Source organism: Dama dama, chromosome 22 (genome assembly GCF_033118175.1).
Source record: "Dama dama isolate Ldn47 chromosome 22, ASM3311817v1, whole genome shotgun sequence".
Taxonomy (NCBI): Eukaryota; Metazoa; Chordata; class Mammalia; order Artiodactyla; family Cervidae; genus Dama; species Dama dama.
In genome coordinates, this window is record NC_083702.1 from 9,814,714 (window position 1) to 9,835,147 (window position 20,434).

Below are 20,434 nucleotides of genomic sequence, written 5' to 3' on the forward strand. Positions count from 1 at the left end.
TTTAAGCAAATCACTTAAAAACTCTAAGAACCTATTTCCAGATGTGTTTTTTTCTTTTTTAAGTGTGACACCTAAGAGAACAATTACGCATATGCCTCCAACAATCTTTTTGTTTAGGGGAGGGGGCGGTCCCCTAAGGGCTAACTACGTGCTGCCCCTCCAGGTGGGCCCTAGGCCATCAGGGGTCGTCAGTGTCCCTTGCTCCCGGCTTCCTCGTGCCCTCCTCAATGCCTCTAAGGTGCTGGCACCCCGGCCCTATCGAGTCAGCTTGCGGAGCACTGGGACCCAGAAGATCGCGGGTGGGGTGAGGCGTGCGAGGCGGCGCTAGGAGAGGTCTCAGGTGCTTTCAGCCACCAGACCCAGAGTCAAGTGCGCAGTCAGGCCGGCTTCAGCCGAGTACCCCAGCAGGGAGGGATCACACCCCGCTCACCCGCGCCTCCCACGCGCGGATTCTGGTCTGGTCCTGCCCCGCCCGCTGGGCCCACGCGGCGGGCGGGGCGAGTCGGGGGCCTTTGTGTTCAAACCGCCCAATGGGCGGTGGCAGTGGGCGGTGACGCGGGCGGAGCCTGGCCAATGGGTTGCGGCCTGTCAGCGTTGACTGACAGGCGCACACATACACACTCGGCCACGCGCGCGCCGTTCGGCCCCACTCGCGCAGCGCAGTTCAGCGCGGGCCGCATTGTCCGCCTGCCAGCCCGCCTGCCGCCTCTCCGCTCGCGCCCCGGGTCCCCGCGCCGACCGCCGCTCCCCGGATTCCGACGCGGTAAGGGGGTTGGCGCGCCCGGGCGGCGCGGCGGGCCTCGGAAGTCCCCGGCCTTGTACAGAGCAGCGGCGAAGGCAGGTAACAGCCGGCCCTGGGCCTCTGGCGGGCGGACGCGCCGGGAGAGGGTGATGGGCCGGCCTCTCCCCCTTCCCCGCGGGTCCCGGGTCGGCCTGACCCCGGGGTCATCGTCAGGCCGCACCGGCCAGAGCCGAGCTGCCCAGGCCTGGTTCTTCCTCTCCAGCCAAGCTGGGCCAGGCTCCAGCCCCGCCCGGAGCACGCTCCTGGGCCAGTCGAGAAGGGCCAAGCGCCAAGGCCGTCCAGACTCATCGCCGCCGCCGCCGGGCCCCCGCCTCCGGGACTGGCCCCCCCACTGGTCGGTCCAAAGGGCGGATGTCTCCGGGTGGGACTTCCCCGGGTCGAACCTCCCCGGGAGGAGGGGAGCGGAGACCCGGCTGTCCAAACCGGCCCAGGCCGGTGCCTGCGTTTTCGTGCCAGTTCGGCAGTTTTCAGGGACTGGCAGTTCTCTGCTTCTGCCGCCGCTTGTCAGAACTCTGGGAATAGGGAGGAGGCCCATTTTGTTCAGTTCTAAAAAAAAAAAAAAAAAGCAAACAAATAGGGGGCGGGAGTGTTACTTAGAGCAGAGAGGCAGGGACAGGCGCGTGGTTGGTAAAAAAAAAAAGAGAGAGAGAGAAAGAAAAATCTCCCGCAGTTTCAGCCGGTAGGGCATGAAGGGAGAAGAAGAGTTAGCACCTGGAGCCCGTCCCACGAGGGAATGCGGTGTGAAAACGTCAGGCGGAGGATGTCAAGATCTAGGTTAAGTCCGAAGAGTGACTGGATACTGCCATATAAGTTTGTGATGGGGGAGGGAAAGGTGGAGTTGAAAAAAGGATGTGGTCAGCTCAAAAGTGGGGCGGGATGTTTTATTTGAGGGTATCTTAACTGTGTGTGTGTTTCTGGGCGCGGTGTTGATTCTGATATGCAAAAGATTTGAGCTCCTAGAGGCTCACCTCTTGTTTTGTTTTGAAGGACAGAGCTTTGGCCTTTTTTGTGAAACCCAGGCTCAGTTTTGTGTTAGCAGTTATCATGAACTGTTTTGTGATAGCAGAACCCTAGGAGGAAAACACCCCTCTGGGAGGGTGTGCACTGCTGTTGGTTTTCAGCAACCCCTCCCCCAGCCCCAACACACACACACATACATACACACACACACACCCCTTCATCTACATATTTCTTTATTTTCTTGCCAACAGCAGCCTGAGTTCTGTATAAACGCTTTGCTTTGTTCCTGCCCCAGGGCAAAAGCTTCATCAACTTTATCAGGGCAGGGTTAAGAGGAGGAGCCTGTGCCTGTGTGGGCATCTGGAGCTTCCAGGTAGGGAGGGTAGTAGTGGGGGTGGAATTACCTTATAAGGAGTTGAATATAGAAAAGGACCCAGGCCAACTTCCTGCTGTGGCTACTACCAGTCGGTCGCTTTACCACCCTCGGCTTAAACCAGGGACGATGCCAGGTGAGCATCCTACCTGTGAGGACACCAGTAAGTCCCAAGACACGAGACTGCTTATATTCTGGAAGAGAACTTTGTAGAATTCTCCAGCCAGACCGGCCAGATCTCCTGGTTTCCATGGTGTGAGTTGGGATGTGTTAGAGCCTATGGCCACCACACAACCCAGAGAAGTAGTAATTTAAGTATCAACCAGGAGGGGCTTCCATGGTGGCTCAGTGGTGAAGCATCCACCTGCCAAGGCAGGAGACATGGGTTCTATCCCTGATCCAGAAGATTCCACATGCCGCAGAGCAGCTAAGCCCATGCACCACAACTATTGACCCAGCGTTCTGCAACAAGCGAAGCGACTGCAATGAGAAACCCGTGCAGCCGCAGCAACAAAGACGGAGCACAGCTCAAAAAAAAGTATCAACCAGGAATATTAGAAGTGATAACAAGTCACAAATACTACTAGGGCCAAAGTATAACAGTGACTTTGTAACACAGGCCAACAAAGGCACCATGTTTAGTGCTCACACTGGCTATCAGAGATTCTGAATTTGGGTTTATAGAGCTGAAAGGTTTATTACTCCCCCTGTGTTGTAGAATGCCGCCTTTTGCCAGGTCTTTTCACCTTGGCCTTGTCCCAGAGCCTCGGTTTCCACCTGCTGTGGTGGCTGGTCTGGCTGGTAGAGGCTGACAATAATCTCACACAGCTGCTCCACCTACCCGTTTTGCTAGTTTGTTAACCAGTATTTGTAATGTAACAACTCTGTCCACAGTCTGTTCTGAACATAATTGCTTTTTTTAAGTCGCTCAGTCCTGTTGGACTCTTTGCAACCGCATAGACTGTACAGTCCATGGAATTCTCCAGGCCAGAACACTGGAGTGGGTAGCCTTTCCCTTCTCCAGGGGATCTTCCCAACCCAGGGATCAAACCCAGGTCTCCTGCATTGCAGGTGGACTCTTTACTAGCTGAGCCACCAAGGAAGCCCAAGAATACTGGAGTGGGTAGCCTATCCCTTCTCCAGCAGATCTTCCTGACTCAGAAATTGAACCGGGGTCTTCTGCACTGCAGGCGGATTCTTTACCAACTGAGCCATCAGGGAAGCCCTTTGAACATAATGGAGGCTAAAAAAGACTCTAGTTGGGGACACAACAACACCTTTCTGAAACAACTTGAAAACTTCTTGGTGGAGTGGAAAGACCCAGGCCCCAGCGCAGTGCACACTCTGCCACTGTCACTTACAGCCTGAGTTCTTGATCTATGGGCAGGTTACCGATCCTCTCAGTGCTACCAGGTTCCCCCCGTACAGTGGGAGCGGTGATACCTCCCTTGATCATAAGGATCAGAAATGAGTATGTCAGGAGCCCCGTATCCAGGAGGCATTTAACAAAGTATTTTATCACCACCATCAGCATCCTATCAAGAGGCATTGATATTGCAGGCCAGTAATCACTAATGGGCTAGGCACCTCCAGCAGAATGTAGGCGGGGGTTACCGTGGAAAGGTTTTCTGGAGTCAGAGTTTGACTGGGGCTCTGAATCAATGAATACAGCTACAAAGAAAGGAATGCACGTCCCACTTAAGGGAAACAAGCTGGAACAAGAATGGGCACAGCTCTAGGGACTGGGCAGCCCAGTAAGACAGCTGGACTGGAAAGTCTGTGCAGGGCAGCAGTGATGAGCGGCGCTTATTTAGCATCTGTAGCCTACCTAGCTCCACAGGCTCCGCCTGGTGTCAGAGGTTGCAGAAGGCCCAATTCAGGATCTCGGAGCTCAGCATCCAATAATTTGAAAGTCTGGAAATCCTGTGTACCTGCTTTGAAAGAGGCTGGCTGAGTGCAGAGGGCTGCAGGTGGGTGGGGCCGGGATGCTTAATCAACGCCCGGTCTCGCCCACATCTCAGGCTCTTTGGTTGAATGCACAGGGCTGTGTGTTCACTGGGAGGCTGTGTCTTGTCTCTCCGCCCCGGCTCCCGGGAGGGGCTGAAAGCCGCCCCGAGCCTCACCTGGCCGTCTTTCTCTCCCCAGACTTCCTTCAGGGGAAGGGTCCCCCCACCCACCTCATCATGTCTCGACGAAGCCAGCGCCTAACGCGCTACTCCTCCCAGGGTGACGATGATGGTGGCAGCAGCAGCAGCGGAGGGAGCTCAGTGATGGGGAGTCAGAGCACCCTGTTTAAGGACAGCCCTCTCAGGTAGGGGCTCCCCACCACCCCCAGCCCATGTGGGTCCCCCGACCCACCGAGCCAATGTCTTGGGCAGTTCACTGTGCTGCCTCTTCCTGTTGGACTTCCATGGGCAGAGACCAGACCTTACCCATGTCTGGTCAAGGGGACAGCCACACCTCCGAGGATGCCAGAGCCCAGCGCTGTTTCTTCTGTCTAAGCTGGGCTGTCTCATATTCAGAGAACAGGAAGTGGGGAGAGGCAGTTTCAAGCATAAGCCAGGCCGGAAACCCCAAAACCGAGTGCTGGGCTCACAGGAACCCCTTCTGCTGTGGATGGCTGTGCCAGACCTGCAGCTGCCTGCCTCACCGTCCGTCTGTAGGGCCTCAGCAAGGCCAGCGAAGCAGCTGAGGGCATGAACAAGTCCAAGGGCACCAGGGATGTGAGCTAAGGCAGGCGTCCCCCCACCTCGCGTCTTGCCCCCTGGCAGGCGCAAGCCCGGGATAACAGCCCCCGGAGGCTTTGAGTAGCTTTCCGGGGCCAGGTCGGCTTTGTCTGGGTTTTCAGTGGGTGGCAGAAACGACTAATCCATCAGGAAGCATGAAAGAACACTGGGGCTTTGAAGTTCGAGACCTGGATTTGAATCCCGACTCCCTCACTGATCTTACCTAACTGCTTGTGAGATTTAGAGATAGTGGGAGCACAGAAGGTACCTGCTTTGCGTGGCAGACAGTCAGCAGATGGGGGTTGTTAGTTGCCTAGCAACACGGCTACCCACCTGCCCCCCACCTCCCCACGCCACTCACCGTAGGAGGGCAGAGCATTCCAGGCCGGCTCACCTGCCTGCTCCCACCTCTCCCCTCCTGGCTGACCTCCCATAGGACCTTGAAGAAGAAATCCAGCAACTCCAAGCGCCTCTCCCCAGCGCCACAGCTGGGCCCCTCCTCAGATACACACACCTCCTACTACAGCGAGTCCGTGGTCAGGGAGTCCTACATCGGCAGCCCACGGGCCGCTTCCATCGCCGCCTCCCTCACCAGGAACTCCCTCCTCGATGATCCCTACTGGAGTGAGTATCCGCAACCCCCCTCCCAGGCCTTGGCTTCCTCTGGAAATTTATGGTTCAAAATCCACCCCCACCCCCCCCCCCCGCAGGGGGTTTCCTAACCACTGCTGGGCCAGAAGATAGGCGCCCCACTTTTGGAAATCCTTGGAAGAGCAGCCAGGTGTCTGAACTTCCAGGTCCTTTGAGATGATGAAGTAGCCACGTGTCTGCTCCAGACTTAGGAGACAGAGGGGGCAGGTCCTAGTCCACCCTTCCTTGGACTCAAGGGGGCTTGGGAGGGGCTCAGAGTAGATTCCATCTGCCCATCAGAGATGCTCCTCAGGATGTTCCCAAGAACACCACCTCCCTCCTTGGAGCATCTGCCCCAGGAGAACCCTGAGTTCTTCCCTCCCCAGGTGAGGACATGCGGGTGAGGAGAAGGAGAGGCATGGGCGGCACCGACAGCAGCAAGGTCAACGGGCTCCCAGAGAACAAGCTCTCCGAGGACTTCCTTGGGTCCTCCTCGGGCTACTCCTCTGAGGATGACTACGTAGGTAGGTGATGTCCTCCTTCCCCAGACTCGGGAAGATACTCCGCCAGGTTCCCGGGCTGCTGGGAAGCCGGGGAGGGTGCCCTGACAGCTTGGGAGAGCACCCGTGTCCAGCTGGGCGTCGCTGCTGGGCCCCCGTGGTACCCGAGCCAGTCCAGGGGTGGTCCTGGACATGCCGGGCTGCGATGGCCAGGCCCCACAAGGCCCTGAGCAGCCTGTGACCAGTCCCCTTGTTCTGATGTTTCCAGCAAGTGTTAAGCGTGAGCCTTCACACACAGGAGGTGCTGATTCCTTAGTCCAGTTCTGAGTGGTTTGAGGGACTGCTGGGAAGCAGAGGGAAGCAGACAGAAGTTGGAGGGAACTAAAACGTTGGGAACCGAGCATGTCACTCCAACAGCGTTTACTGACCTGCCGCCTGCCAGCCTGAGTCACTTGGGGACACGAAGGAGACTGACACACCGTCTCAGCTCACAGGCTAGAGGAGCAGACAGTGACGGTCTTCCATATTCCAGGGCTCTTATGAGGGAGGACAGTGGTTAGGACTCTGTGCTTCCACTGCAGTGGACCTGGGTTCCACCCCTGGTTGGGGAAGTTAAGATCCCACAGGCCGCATGGTGCAGCCAAAAAAAGAAAGTAAAAAAGTTAAAATGAAAGCTTGAAGACAACTGAGCTGTTCCCTCTCCCCCCGACCCCCGCCACCCCACAGGCTACTCGGAGACAGACCACAGGGGCTCGGGGTCACGGCTGCGGAATGCGGTCTCCCGGGCGGGCTCTTTTCTCTGGATGGTGGTCACCTCTCCAGGTGGGTGCACGCTGCTCTGTGCACGATCGTTTCTGTTTTCTCCGGCAATTACTTTCACCCATCTTTCTGCGGTGGGGAATCCAACTCTGTTACTACGGAGACTGTAGCGCCACGGGAAAAGCTTGTTCCAGAATAATCGCTGGGAGCCGGGAGCCACAGGAGCACCCTTGCTTGGAAGCGGGATGGAGGGCGTTGGCAGCACGGGCGGGCGGGTGGGACGATGGGAACTGGGAGGCGTGGGACAGGACAGAGGTGCACTGGCTGTCAGGGTTGGGGTCGGGGCAGGAGGACCGAGGGTAAAGACCCGCAAGCCGATGGTTCAGGGTGGCACTTGCGCTCCACGGGCCCTTTTCCAGGCCGGCTCTTCGGGCTCCTCTACTGGTGGATCGGCACCACCTGGTACCGCCTGACCACAGCCGCCTCCCTCCTTGACGTCTTCGTTTTAACCAGGTGAGTGAAATTGACAAGGAATCAGAAGGCCCTGGGCAGGGTGGTGGCCAGTAAAGCATCTAAACCTGTATGCGATCGTTTCTCTGAGGGGTTTTCCCCAGTATTTGCTGCTTGTATTAGAGAGCATGGAGTGGATGCCCAAAGCTCAGCTCTGCCTGACAGAGGGTGGGACGCAGGGTTAGGCTTTGCCCCTTGAATTAATAGCTCGTCAGGGGGTGTTCTGGAACACAGGTTCTTGTTTCTTCTCGGGTGCTTCCTGCTGAACACCAGCCCAGCCACTTCGGAGTCTCAGACGAGCTCGGCCTTACTCCCACAGCCAGGCCTTAGGCTCTAGTCGGCAAGTGGTATTTCCAGCATCAAGGGCGTGGTGTCCTTGGCCCCCAGTGTTTCCCGTATTGTGTTCAGAAGCCATGAACGGGTGTGGCCTGAGGATGCTGTGGGTCTGTTCCCCAAGTCCCTTACCCAGCAGAGCCAGATTTTGGGAGCTGGCCCTTGGGCAGAGGAAGGAAGACTGAACCAGGAGGTTAGCGGGGTCCCTCTGGCCCTAAACCTGGTTGGTTGGAGTGGGCAGCCAACTATGCTGAAAAGAGGAGCAAGGGTGAATTCATGTCACCAAAAAAGGCTCCTCATTTTTCTAAAAGAAATATTGTCTAAGGAGTTAACTTTTCTTTTCTTCTATATTTGCTTGCTTTGAAGATATCTGTGTATAAGAGTTTTAGGTTATTCAAGGACCCCAGGATTTATTTTTAATAACATCAGTATAATTCAGAGTCAGAATTGTCCCCATCACTCCCAGCTCTGCAGGTAAAGCTCTCAGCATCCAGTCTGGCCCTGGCAAGATGCAATGCTTGAGGGTGCCCCCCCACCGACTGTAGCTCAGCACTCTAGGGAATCCCTGAGGGCACCCAGAGGCCCTAAAGGCCTTTTGACTCCTCCGCCTGCCCTCTCTCCCCTCCTGTGGTCCAGACGCTTCTCATCCCTGAAGACGTTCCTGTGGTTCCTCTTGCTGCTGCTGCTTCTGACTGGCCTGACCTATGGTGAGTTTCCACTGTCACCGGGAAGGGAGGACTCTCCTTGTGGAGACGGGGCTGGTGAGCCAGAGGGGCAGGCAGAGTCTGCACCGAGGGTGGTGCTGAGCAGAAATGTGAAAACTGGAGGGACACTGAAAAGCTACAGTAAGTGCAAAGACAAGGTGGGGTCGGATCAAGCCTGGGCAACATCCTGTCTGGCTCTCCTGGGCCCTCTGGTGATCAGCGGGTGGAAGGGGCAATGCCCCAACCTGCCGATCTGGTCGTTGGTTTGGGTGGCTCTGTGGGACGGCCTGGCCTGTCTAGAGCATCCTTGGAAGCCATGGGGCCAGAAGATGCCCTGTTACAGGAGTGCTGGAGTAAAATTAGCACTCATTTTCCCTCCGTTCCAAATCAGGACGTAGAGTGGGTGAGTGAATTCTTACTCCATCAAGGCTTCAGCTGTCTTTAAGATCAAAACCATGAGGTAGGAAAGAGAAGTAAGAGCACTTTTTTGCACCAAGATACTAAATTAGATTTTGTTTGCAAGATGCTCCAGCTTGTGCTGATCTCTATCATTGAACTTTCACATTTTTTTACAGTTATAATCATGACACTTTCCTATGAGTGTCCCCTGTGGCCCCCAGGCTCAAAGTTACCAGTTTATAACTAAAGACCATGCTTTATTATTATTATTTTTTTAGAGTTGGTTTTTTAGCATCTACTGAAGTTGTATTTCTTTAATTTATACCAAAGTAGGACATCTTTCCAAGTGTTGATTCCCTTGCTGTTATAAGAACAGCTTGTTCCTATTCAGTGGAAACTGGGTATCACTCTTAAAACAATAATAATGACTTTGTGATCCTATAGCATTATGTTCGGGAAGCACATTCCCCTTGCTATCTCAGTTTGTGTCACCATCCCCGCATGGGGTTGGCGGAGCCAAGGTCGTCACAGTCTCACGAGGAGATGCACATAGAAAGTCTGAAAGGCCGAGGGGTGGAGTGGCCAGCTCAGGGAGGGCAGTGAGCGAAGGCCTGTCTGGAGGGTCTGACTTAAAGCCCGGTGGTCATGTACTTCCCATTGCACCTGCTCGAGGCCAACGATCGTGTGGCAAGTGTGGCATCATACCAGGCTGGAGACCCCATAGCCAGTGTGACTTCTCCAGGTGCTGTCACTGCCACGCATACAGGTACATGCCCACACATGCGCGTGCGGAGCTCAGGAGTAAATACAGGTGGCCCCTAAAGCAGTACGTCTTTGTGTGGCAGCCTTGTGCTCTGTTCTGGGGCCACAGGCAGCCTCTCTGAGCGGGTGGATTCTGTTCTAGTGATGGCGCAACTATGGCCACCCATTGGAGTCACTTGGGGAGCTTTTAAAACTCATTGCAGAGGGATCTACCCAGGCCAGCGAGCTCACTCCCTGGCAGGTGGGGCCAGATGCTGTTGGAGAAGCTCCCTGGGTGATTCTGCTATACAGCCTGAGAAGCACCTTCAGGGCCTCTGGGTTCCACCCCTGGACAGTCCTCAACTTCCAGTGATTTCCTGCAAGCCTTGCCATCTATGGAAAGATTAGGATCCCGGAGGGGATGTGAGAATGCTTATACTCTGTGATCATCAGGTGGAGATTGCTGCCTCAGTGGGGGAACCTCCATCTCTTCTACCACCTTCAGCAGGAGCAAGGCTCCCACGAGTGAGACAGGCTAGTGATGAGCGCGGCTGCCGTGTGCCTCCTCGCTGGGCCACGGCTCCTGTAACTACCCTCTCCTCTGTGTGCAGGAGCCTGGTACTTCTACCCCTTCGGGCTGCAGACGCTCCACCCCGCTGTGGTCTCCTGGTGGGCCTCGAAGGGGAGCAGTGGGCAGCGTGAGGCGTGGGAGTCCAGAGACTCATCCCCACATTTCCAGGTGAGCGTCTTAGGGTCGCAGCACCGCCCCCACCCCCCCACCACCCACCGTTGGCCTGCATTTGCCATTGCATTCCTTGCCCTCACTCCTCACACACTCCTAGCCGAAAAGATGCTGCCTGTCTCCCAGGACACCTTCCTGTCTCTACTGTTCGTGGTGCAGGGGGTGGGGAGGAAGTTCTGCCTGCACTTAAATGTGACTCAGACCTGTCCTAAAGTTAGTTTCCATCCTAAGAAGCACAGAAAACAAAAGGAAAAGAAATCAGACAAATTGTCTGCTTTCTTCCTTTTTAATACAGTATCACAAATATTTACTGAGTACCTTCTGTGAGTCAGGTAACATCCTGGTCTGTTACCTACTACTACCAAAATCAGGGCCTTAAGATTACCAGCACTGGAGGGTCACCTGCAACGGTTCAGTGGTTAAGACTCCACTCTTCCACTGCAAGGGACATGGTATTGATCCCTGGTCAGGGAATTAAGATCCTGCAAGTGGCACAGTGTGGCCAAAAAGAAAAGTGCCAGCATTGGACTAGCTCGTGAATCCACAGGTCCCCTGGGTAGCTTTTCTGGTCTGAGCAAGGACAGCTGATCTTGGCTAGGCCCCCTCGACTAGAGCATCCACAGTGGACTGGTGGGTCAGCAGGGGCGCCTGGTCTAGGCCTGGCCTGGCCGGGCTGTACCTTCAGTGTCCGGCTAGCTAGCCTGGGCTTGCTCTCACAGCAACTGGGCAGGGTTCCAGGAGGGTGGAGTCAGGCCAGACTTCAAGGACTAGATTCACTTCTGCCACATTGTTGGCCAGATTCAAGGAGAGGGAAAGAGACTCCACCTCTCATGGGAGCACCTGGGAAGCCACATTGCAGAGGGTACAGGTGTGGGGAGGAGGGCAGGACAGTGGTCATTTTTTGGATCCTGTCAGAGGCTAAAGATGGATCGGGTCCAGACCATGCCCTCAAGAGGCCTGGGGTCAAGGGCAGGAGGGGTGATGCATGCACAGACAACAGCAGTGTGTGTACAGGTCCTGGGCTCTGCGATGAAGATGTAAAACTCTTTGTCCTCTAATTACTGTTATGTGAACTTTGCTTGCATCCTGCTGAATTTAACCTGGCATCATATTTTTAACCATTTATTTTGATGGATAGTACTTTACTAACCGTGATGTTATTATTTCACAAAATAATGTGTTGTGGCATCTTTAACTTTTTTTAAATCACTAGTAAAGACAATTCAATTTCAGGACCAGCTTTTCTGTAAAATGGGGGAAGTAAGGATGAACCTATCTTTGTATTTACTTTCATCTGCGTTTAAAAAATAGTTGCCTATGAAGGGTTGGTGGTGAGGGCCCTGGGTGAATGGAGCAGAGGTTAGGACCTTGACTTTGCTGCTTGCTTTTCGAGTCATGCAAATACCACCTAGTTTAAAAATAGAATTTTTGAAAGTTAGAAGCCCAACCTCTGTTCCCAGTAGGCTCCTGCCTTTTAATCGAGTTGGCAGGCTGTGTGTTCCTGGGACTCCCTTCCATTTCTTCTTAGGAAGCTCTGTTGTCACGAGTCCCTCACCTCTGTGGCTTCCCCCCGTCCCCGCCCTGCCAGGCCGAGCAGCGCATTCTGTCCCAGGTACACTCGCTGGAGCGGCGCCTGGACGCTCTTGCTGCCGAGTTCTCGTCCAGCTGGCAGAAGGAGGCCATGCGGCTGGAGCGCCTGGAGCTGCAGCAGGGGGCTGGCGGGCAGGGAGGCGGAGGCGGCGGTCTGAGCCACGAGGACACTCTGGTGCTCCTGGAGGGGCTGGTCAGCCGCCTCGAGGCTGCCCTGAAGGAGGACCTCCGCAGGGACACTGCTGCTCGGATCCAGGTGGGCGACAGGAGCTGAGGGGCCTTACAGCCCTCTGTGTGGGTGACACCCTGGGTGTGTGGGGTGGAGGGGGTGAGGCCCCGCACTCCCTGACATGAGGGAGCCCGCAGCATCAGGGTCAGACAGCTCTGCCGCTTGGCAGTCACCTTCTCTAAGCCTTACTTTCCTCCCCTTTGCGATGGAGGCTCTCCTGTCTGCCCCGTACCTGGTCTTGAGAGCAAGAGGCTGTACCGCACGTGGCACGGTGCCCGTGTGGGTGCGGCAAACCACACAGGTGTGCAGTTAAGACGAGAGGCGTCCTGGATGTTTCCAGGAAGGCACTGTAGCAGAAAGGCCAGGAGCTGGAGTTTGCAATCAAACAGGCCTGGTTTGAATTCCAGTTACAGCACTTACTGGTTTTAAGTGGCCCTCTGAGCACGACTCAGTAGCGTTCTCAGCCTCTCTCCTGTACCTGATAGGAAGAGCTGGTCACCCTGAGAGCAGAGCATCAGCAGGACTCAGAAGACCTTTTCAAGAAGATTGTCCAGGCCTCACAGGTTGGTGAGCTTGGGGCTTGATCCAATTCATCATCTCTTCTTGGGCTGAAACAGCTTGACCCCAAAGGGTCTGCTTAGACATAGAATGGGGAGAAGGATGTGTAGTCTCCTGAGTTCTGCTTAAACTGAATACCCCTGGGCTGGAACACTCTGCGAAGACGCCCTGGGAGTGTGCCGGAGGACAGGAAGGGCTACTTTCAAGTGGCCTGTTGTGCTCGGTATAACATGCTGAATGAATGAGTGAACGGCTGAACGCCTGAGCGCAATAAGTTATGGGGTGAGACTCACATCAGGACATCAACTGGGAGGCCAGTTTGACATTTGCTAGAACAGCCAGGAGGCCCTGGGGTGGGGATGTGGTTAAGCAGAGACCCCAAAAGGAACAGATCCTGCTCTGGGAGACTGATTGCTGTGAGCCTGACAGTCCTTGAATTGGTGTCTTCTTCCTGCTTATAGGAATCTGAGGCTCGACTCCAGCAGCTGAAGTCAGAGTGGCAAAGGTAATGGGCGCTGCTGTCTGTCCTAGGCTTGCTCATCTCCAGACAGGGATAGGGGGCAGAAACCCAGAGCATAGTTCTGTGTCCCAGGCTGAGAAGGAGATGGCAGAAACCTGGCTCAGGACCATCTGCTCAGAGCCTGTCCTCGAGGGGCAGTGGCGGTCGGGGTAGGGGATCATGGGTACTGCCGGAAAATCAGAATTCCTGGGTTCATTTATAGATGCACCATCTTTCCTGTGCAGCCTTGTGCTGGCTGTCTCCCCGTGTCCCAGATGTCCGTACTGGTGGAGGATGTGAGAGCTGAGGCAGCGAATTCTGGATCTGGGCTTAGGAGCGAAGCAGGATAATAACTAGCTCTTTGGTATATGCAGGCCAAGCGTAGGCACCAGAGCTGCTCTACAGCCTCAGTTTAGAACCTCTGAGAGCAGGCCTTGCACTCACGTATGTCAGGTGCCAACTAGGGGATCCTCTCGTTTGCCTCAGCATAGCCTTACCCCTCACTGGAGACCCACAGCTTATTCTTCTGTTTGGGAGTAGGATGACCCAGGAGTCCTTCCAGGAGAACGCCATGAAGGAGCTGGGGCGGCTGGAGGGTCAACTGGCAGGCCTGCAGCAGGAGCTGGCAGCCCTGACCCTGAAGCAGAGCTCGGTGGAGGACCAGGTGGGGCTGTTGCCCCAGCAGCTCCAGGCCGTGCGGGATGACGTGAGTTGGAACCCTCCGGGTTCCCCGGGAATACCCCTCCTCTGCGCTGGTCCTGGGAGTTTGCGAGGCAGAGTGCCTCCTGCCCCTGCTCTGGGCACAGATGCTGGCTTTCTTTGATGGAAGTTCTTCCTGTTTTCTCACTGATAATATGGAGGGTTGTTCCTCTTTCCCCCCTGTGGCCTGAGCAGGCACGTGCCAGCCCTCCCCTCGCTTGGAGTGAGTACGGAGGGGCCTGTACTCACTGCCTGGCCTCTTGACCCAAGCCAGGCGCCGCCCCCAACCCCCCACTCCAGTCCGGCTGGGCCCTGCAGTGGCAGCTTCCACCTTCCCAGTGAACCTCCCAGAGTGAGACCGTTTTGGTCCCTAGGTGGAGTCTCAGCTCCCTGCCTGGGTCAGTCAGTTCCTTCTTCGAGGTGGGGGAACCCGCACTGGGCTCATTCAGCGAGAGGAGATGGAAGCTCAGCTGCGGGAGCTGGAGAGCAAGATCCTCGCCCACATGGCCGAGATGCAGGGCAAGTCGGCGAGGGAGGCCGTGGCCAGCCTGGGGCTGACGCTGCAGAAGGAAGGCGTGATTGGGGTGACCGAGGAGGTGAGGACTCTGTTCCTGGACCCCCCCACAATGACTGATCCACCCCCCCCCACACACTGCTCTCCTCCTGGGAGCCATAGAACTGCACGGTCCCACCTCGCCAGCTCCCTGGCAGGTTCCAGGACCTAAGTGACATGCAGGAGCCTCCGATGTTTGCTTTGGGGCTGGTGTGAGGGGGCGGGGGCTCGCCTGGGGAAGTGCAACACGTTTCTGGACACCAGGGTGGCGCAGGCATCAGAGGGCTCCATCTGCGGGTCCCTGGCCCCTCAGAATGGGGCACAGAGGTGAACGAGTTGGCTTCCCTATCACAGCTGCTCTGGGCGCCTGTGTTTTAGCAGGTGCACCGTATCGTAAACCAGGCTCTGAAGCGCTACAGCGAGGACCGCATCGGGATGGTAGACTACGCTCTGGAGTCGGGAGGTGTGTCTAGCTTGCCTCCCTTTGCTGGGCCCCCCTTGCCCCACACTGCAGGCCCCCTGGCATCTGCTGGGGCAGCCGTGGTGCTAAGCAAGCAGGGCTTGAAGTCAGCAGAAATCAGAACCCAGAACTCACCACAAAGGCGAGCAACTATCGGAGAGGGCAGGATATACTGAGGGTAATCCTTTACCAGGGCAGGCTGATGCTTACTGCTGCTCTGTGGTCTGGGTCAGATGGAAAGAGCTGTCCTGAGGGGACAGGCAGGTTCCCTTGGCTGGCAAGCTAAGGAGCCCACTGCCGGGGTCTCCCTCCCCTGCTAGTGTCCAGCCCCCGGGGCGCCAGCCCCCGGCGCCCACCCTGCTTCTCTTTCTGGTCTCAGGGGCCAGTGTCATCAGCACTCGATGTTCGGAGACCTACGAGACCAAGACGGCCCTCCTCAGCCTCTTCGGCATCCCCCTGTGGTACCACTCCCAGTCTCCCCGAGTCATTCTCCAGGTGGGACCCTGAGCACCCCGTGTCACCTCCGTGGCTGTCCCAACCTGGGTCATAAAGAGCTACGCTCAGGGCAGTTCGCCGTCTGCCGCGCGCTGACCCATCTTTTCCCCCTCCAGCCAGATGTGCACCCGGGCAACTGCTGGGCCTTCCAGGGGCCCCAGGGCTTTGCTGTGGTTCGCCTTTCTGCCCGCATCCGCCCCAGTGCTGTCACCTTAGAGCACGTGCCCAAATCCTTGTCGCCCAACAGCACCATCTCTAGTGCCCCCAAGGACTTTGCCATCTTTGTGAGTATCCCTCCTGGGAGCTGGAGGTCTCTATCGAGGCTATAGCTGGGGTCATTCTTCGGCTGGGGGGCAGGGCATAGATGTGGAAGACAGTGCCAAGGTGGGAAACAGCACTTCGGTGTCAGCTGCCTCAGGCTGCAGAGGAAAAAAAACGGGAGGCCTAAGACGTTAAGCGACTTGTCACAGATCACACAGCAGCCCTGCATCCAGAGCTCAGGACCCCTGCAGTCCCCAGGGAGGCCAGCCCCTGCCCTGCCAAATGGCAGGGGACCAGGGAGAGCCAGGAGGGAAGGCCTTCCTCCCTGGGGGCCCGTGGTTAAGGGCAGGGTCCTCCCTCCATCCTCAGGGGTTCGACGAGGACTTGCAGCAGGAAGGGACGCTCCTTGGCCAGTTCACCTACGACCAGGACGGGGAGCCCATTCAGACGTTTTATTTTCAGGTATGGAACTCCGGGTCTGCTCGCAGAGGTGTGGCATACTTACTTTCCCATCCATTCATCAGGTGTTTTCTGAGTACTTACCCTGTGCCAGGCACTGGGGTCCCAAGTGAGAAGCCACAGCCCAGCCCACCCACAGCTTGAGATACAAAACAGAGAAAACTGTCCGAGTGGCGTGGGGTGGAGCCCTTCCGGGGATGGTGTTGGGGAACCTATGAGGGCAGGTGTCTTGAGTGAGGCTGTGGCCTGGCAGGGTGTCACGCGGCACAGCCTGGCTGGGCCCCCGAGACGGGGCCTCTTGCCTCAACCTGAGTGGGCATCGGTCTCCTAGGCCCTTGTCAGAAACAGTTTCCCAGTCTCCAGCCCAGGTGACCTGAGAGCCACCCCAGAGGAGTCCAAGTGTGGAAACCGGGTGAGGTGGAGAAGGGACCAAGGTGGGAAGAGAGGCAGGCCTGGCTGCCAGGCCAGAGAATTTCAGCTCTCAGCCGAAAACGAGCGTACAGAGGCTTGATGGGAACTTGACAAAAAAAAACAAAAACACATTCTGCTTAATTCATGGTGAAGGAATCCTTTTTCAACATCAGCATGTATCAGACTTTCCTCAAAGGTGGTCCTGCTCATGGTCAAAAGGAGCCCCTGGGAGTTTTTCCCAGTTCAGGATGCATCGTGCTCGTTTTCAGTTGTAAGGTCGTATTTCTGTGGCTGTGGGTGCCTCACACAGCCTTAACGTGTGTTCCCAGCCCCTGTAGGACCTCGGAAGCCTCTGGGGCTTCTTGGCCCACCAGCTGGAAACTCTTCCAGGGCCTGAAGACGGGATTTTTGAAGTCTGGTTTCTCTGCAGAGGCCTGAGGGAGGGGGTGTCTGGCCCTGGGTGTGGCCGTCTCCCCTCCAATCTGAATTCTTAGCCCTTCCTTTCCTCTGCAGGATCCTAAAATGGCCACGTACCAGGTGGTGGAGCTGCGCGTCCTGACTAACTGGGGCCACCCCGAGTACACCTGCATCTACCGCTTCAGGGTGCATGGGGAGCCCGCCCACTAGGCCTGCTCTGTGCTGCTGCCGGCCACGCCCTCTCTGGGGTTAGGTGCCCAGCACCTCCCCGCCTCCCCGCACACGCTTGAAGCGCACTGACTTCCAGGAGCAAGAAAGGAGCCCTGGCGCGGTGGAGATGAAAGAACACGCGGGCTTTTCCTGTGCAACGGGCGGCTCGAGCGGTCAGCAGGCCCCATTCTCTCTCTTCCTTCTTTGCTCTCCGCGTGCCAAGCACTGGGCGTCTTCTCCCTCTTGGAAGGGTGTATATATGTAGCATGTCGTGGGGAACTGAGGCGGGGAGAGCGGGGTAATGCCCGTGGTTCAGCAAAAGTGGACCAGACCTGCCTGCCCCTGGCCCGTGTGGAGGGACTGACACCTCGGGAGCTGCACAGGTGAAGCAGGTGCCAAAGCTGTGGGTGAGACAGGCTAGGGCCTGGGGCAGCTGGGCCGTGCCCCCCTCCCTCGGCGAGGGGGGTGCTCAGGGTGCAGGTCGGGACTGGTCCCCAGGCACGAAGCTCCTGGGAGCGGGTGGCTGGGCTCCTCCAGACACCAGTGCCATCAGCTGAGGCTCACAGTGTTCCTGAAGGGCTTCTGTACACTGCTTGTCCTGGGTCAGGGTGGGCCAGGGCCTTCTTGTACCCTGGAGGGTCTGGCTCCTGGGAGCCTACAGGAGCTCCTCTGCTGGGGACAGCAGCTGTCTTCTCTCTCCTGACGCCGGGCCCAGGGCCCGCTCTGCTCCCCTCTCGGGCTCGGGCCCACCTGTTCCCCAGAGCAAGCTTGCCACGTGCCCCCAGGGTGTAGGTGCAGACCTGTCCTCTGGGGGCAGCCAGCAGTGTTCACGGAGCTCCCTGGGCTCTCGTGGTGGCCCAGTGACACGATGAGTGACATCCAGGGTGTCACCGGGGTGGGGTGGGGTGCAGACTGTCGGCCCTGCCCCACCCCATCAGGCCCCTGATCCTAAGCCATCCCTGGGGGCTCATTCAGCCCTTGCTTCACTGTTTCTATTCTGACTCATTTTCTATGGGGAGCAGTCACGGGTGGGGGTGGGGGTGGTTAAGGAGCGGGTGCTGAGGTGGGAGCTTTTGGACCCGGCAGGCCCTGCTCTAGTGTGTAAATATTTTTCAAGGTCTTGTTTTTTTAACTGAGAAGCTAAGGGCTTGATTTCTAGCCCCGTTCTGTGGGGCCGTGGGTGAATTCAGTTCCTTGTAACCTGGCTGCCAAGAGGGGCCTGGGGCACTGACTGGGTTCTTACTCTGTGGTTCATTCCGGCCTGTGGGGAGGGGGCAGGAAGGGCTACTGCATAGGTGGGTGCCCTCGGAAGAGTTCCTAGAGGATGGGGCTGGAACAGAGGAGGCCCCACAGACCCGCTGTGCTGTTCCAGCACCGGCCCTGCCTGCAGGCAGCCAGGTTTTGTTTGCGCTCTCCTGTCACAAATGCTGCACTATTGGTTCTTAATTTTTTTATCTCCAGATTCTAATTTATGCCTATGCAAAAAATAAATTATGCCCAGGGTTAATGGATTTTGTGGTGTGGTTTTTATCTGGCCATTGGGTGGGACTCTGCTCTTGGGAAAAAGAGAAAGGCTTCTTAACCAAAACAATGTCCCAAAGGCTTACCTCCTAAGCTTTAGAAACCCAGGCTTCTCAGCTGTGATGGGAGATGGGACCTGAGGCTGGCCCTGTTCTGGTGACTCCAGGGTCTGAGAAAGGGAGGTGGCTTTATTGGCCATCACTGATGTCCACTGGGAAGCAGGAAGCTTGCCCTGCATCTCTCAGTGGAGCAGTAGGAGTGACCCACTTGACTCTGAGCTCGTCTACGCCAGTGTCGCAATCCCCCTCCACAGGAGTTAGACCCTTGTCCCTTGTACCTGTGTTGGAATGGGACGAGGTGGGTCCCCTGAAGTCAAACTCTTGCCAGTTCCAGGGGGCAGGTCCTGGCCCTTCCCTGCATGTATTTCCCCAGATTCAGTGCCTCCAATGAGCAGCTCCAGGTGCCAGAGGTGGTTCCCCATCTGGACTCAACACACGCCTCATCCTGACCATGGCACCTGGCTCAGGGCTGGGCCCCATCACAGCTGAGAAAATAAAGGCAGGAACAAGTCAGCAGGGAGGAGCTGGGGTGAACTGCTGTAGGAGAGGGTGTCAGGTGGGACACACAGCCAGGCCTGATGCTTTGGGCCAGTTACTCAAGCCCTCAGCTCTCCACCAGGACAGAGCCAGTCCCAGGACACACGGCTCAGCAGCCGCTTGCTTCATTACCTCCTGTCTCACTTAACACCTGCACTGTATTTACCACCATTTTCCAACAAAGGCCACATCCCTAAGCAGCACCACTACACAGTCTCTGGAACTGACCACATGCAATCAGAGCTCAGGGCCTCTGCTCATGCCCTCTGGGGCCTGTCTGTACATGTTCAAATCTGATGAGTCCTTCATGGTACAACCTGCCAGGGATGGTTCCCCATCTGGACTCAACATACACCTCATCCTGACCATGGGACCTGGCCATCTTCTCCATGGTCCATCTCATGACCCCAGTCAAACCTGCTCTTCCCTGCACCATGGCATGTTCCCGTTACCTTATTCTGGTGCTGGGGAAGTCAGAGGGTCAGAACAGCGGGCCTGGATGAATTCAAAAAGGTCACACATGCTAACTGCATTGCAGAAGGTCAGGATTTCCCATATAAGATGACTGGATTAACAACTTTTCTTCAACTACAAAAGGGCTGATGGTTTGTTCCAAATAGACAGTGGGTAGGGCTGAGACCCATATAGGACCTTTGCAGTCCCAGCCAACGACAGTAAAGTGCTGCCATCAGTCCCCTGGCTAGCAGGTGGGGCCTGGTGACCACAGAGATAAGACTGACCTGAGTGTTTGAAGGCAGAGGCCAGCGTGGAAGCCATAGCTTCTTTTTTTTTTTTTTTAAGCCATAGCTCCTAAATGTAAAGGAAGTGGTTATGTTCACAGAGGCAAGAGACTGCCAACTAAATGTGGTTCTGTTTCAAGGTCCCACATGGCTAAGTCCTGTGGGAACAAATTCCACAGCGCCTGCCACAGGGACTGAAGTAGGGGTTGCTACTCCACCTGCAACTCCCCCATGAAGGCACCCTTGGGCAGCAGCCCCTCTAAGCAGAACCAGAGTCAAAAAAGCAAAGGGGAGACAGCCAGCAGACAAAGGAACCAGGGCCAGCTGGAGGACATGCTGGAGCGGGTGACCGGAATGGCTGGGGGCTGGGGGCACTGCTCCCGAGTTCTTAACTGGAAAGACATCACTAATGCCACCTCCCTCCCAGATGGTAGCCGCGAATGTTAAAGAGCATGAAGCGAGGGAAACGCCTAGCACGGTCCCAGCTGCACAGAAGAGCCGAGTCCATGCCACATCTGTCCTTTGGATCCTGTCCCCCAGCTTGTGGCCTCTGCTGT

General features: G+C 56.4%; 1 protein-coding gene across 3 annotated transcripts; it reads left to right on the forward strand.

The window, feature by feature from the left end:
• Nucleotides 1-627: 627 nt before the first annotated feature.
• Nucleotides 628-18,531, forward strand: SUN2 (Sad1 and UNC84 domain containing 2). Of its 3 annotated transcripts, none has more exons than XM_061124539.1 (18): nt 628-763; nt 4,281-4,446; nt 5,298-5,485; nt 5,878-6,015; nt 6,718-6,813; nt 7,170-7,263; nt 8,230-8,300; nt 10,049-10,176; nt 11,768-12,025; nt 12,484-12,561; nt 13,018-13,061; nt 13,596-13,761; nt 14,129-14,350; nt 14,686-14,770; nt 15,147-15,262; nt 15,379-15,546; nt 15,893-15,985; nt 16,907-18,531. In XM_061124539.1, the coding sequence occupies exons 2-18, from the start codon at nt 4,319-4,321 to the stop codon at nt 17,018-17,020; spliced, it is 2,187 nt and encodes a 728-aa protein (XP_060980522.1). In that variant the 5' UTR covers nt 628-763; nt 4,281-4,318; the 3' UTR covers nt 17,021-18,531. The 3 variants fall into 3 exon arrangements, with proteins under 3 accessions (XP_060980522.1, XP_060980521.1, XP_060980523.1); XM_061124538.1 differs by having other exon boundaries at nt 649-841; XM_061124540.1 differs by having other exon boundaries at nt 701-837.
• Nucleotides 18,532-20,434: the final 1,903 nt, after the last annotated feature.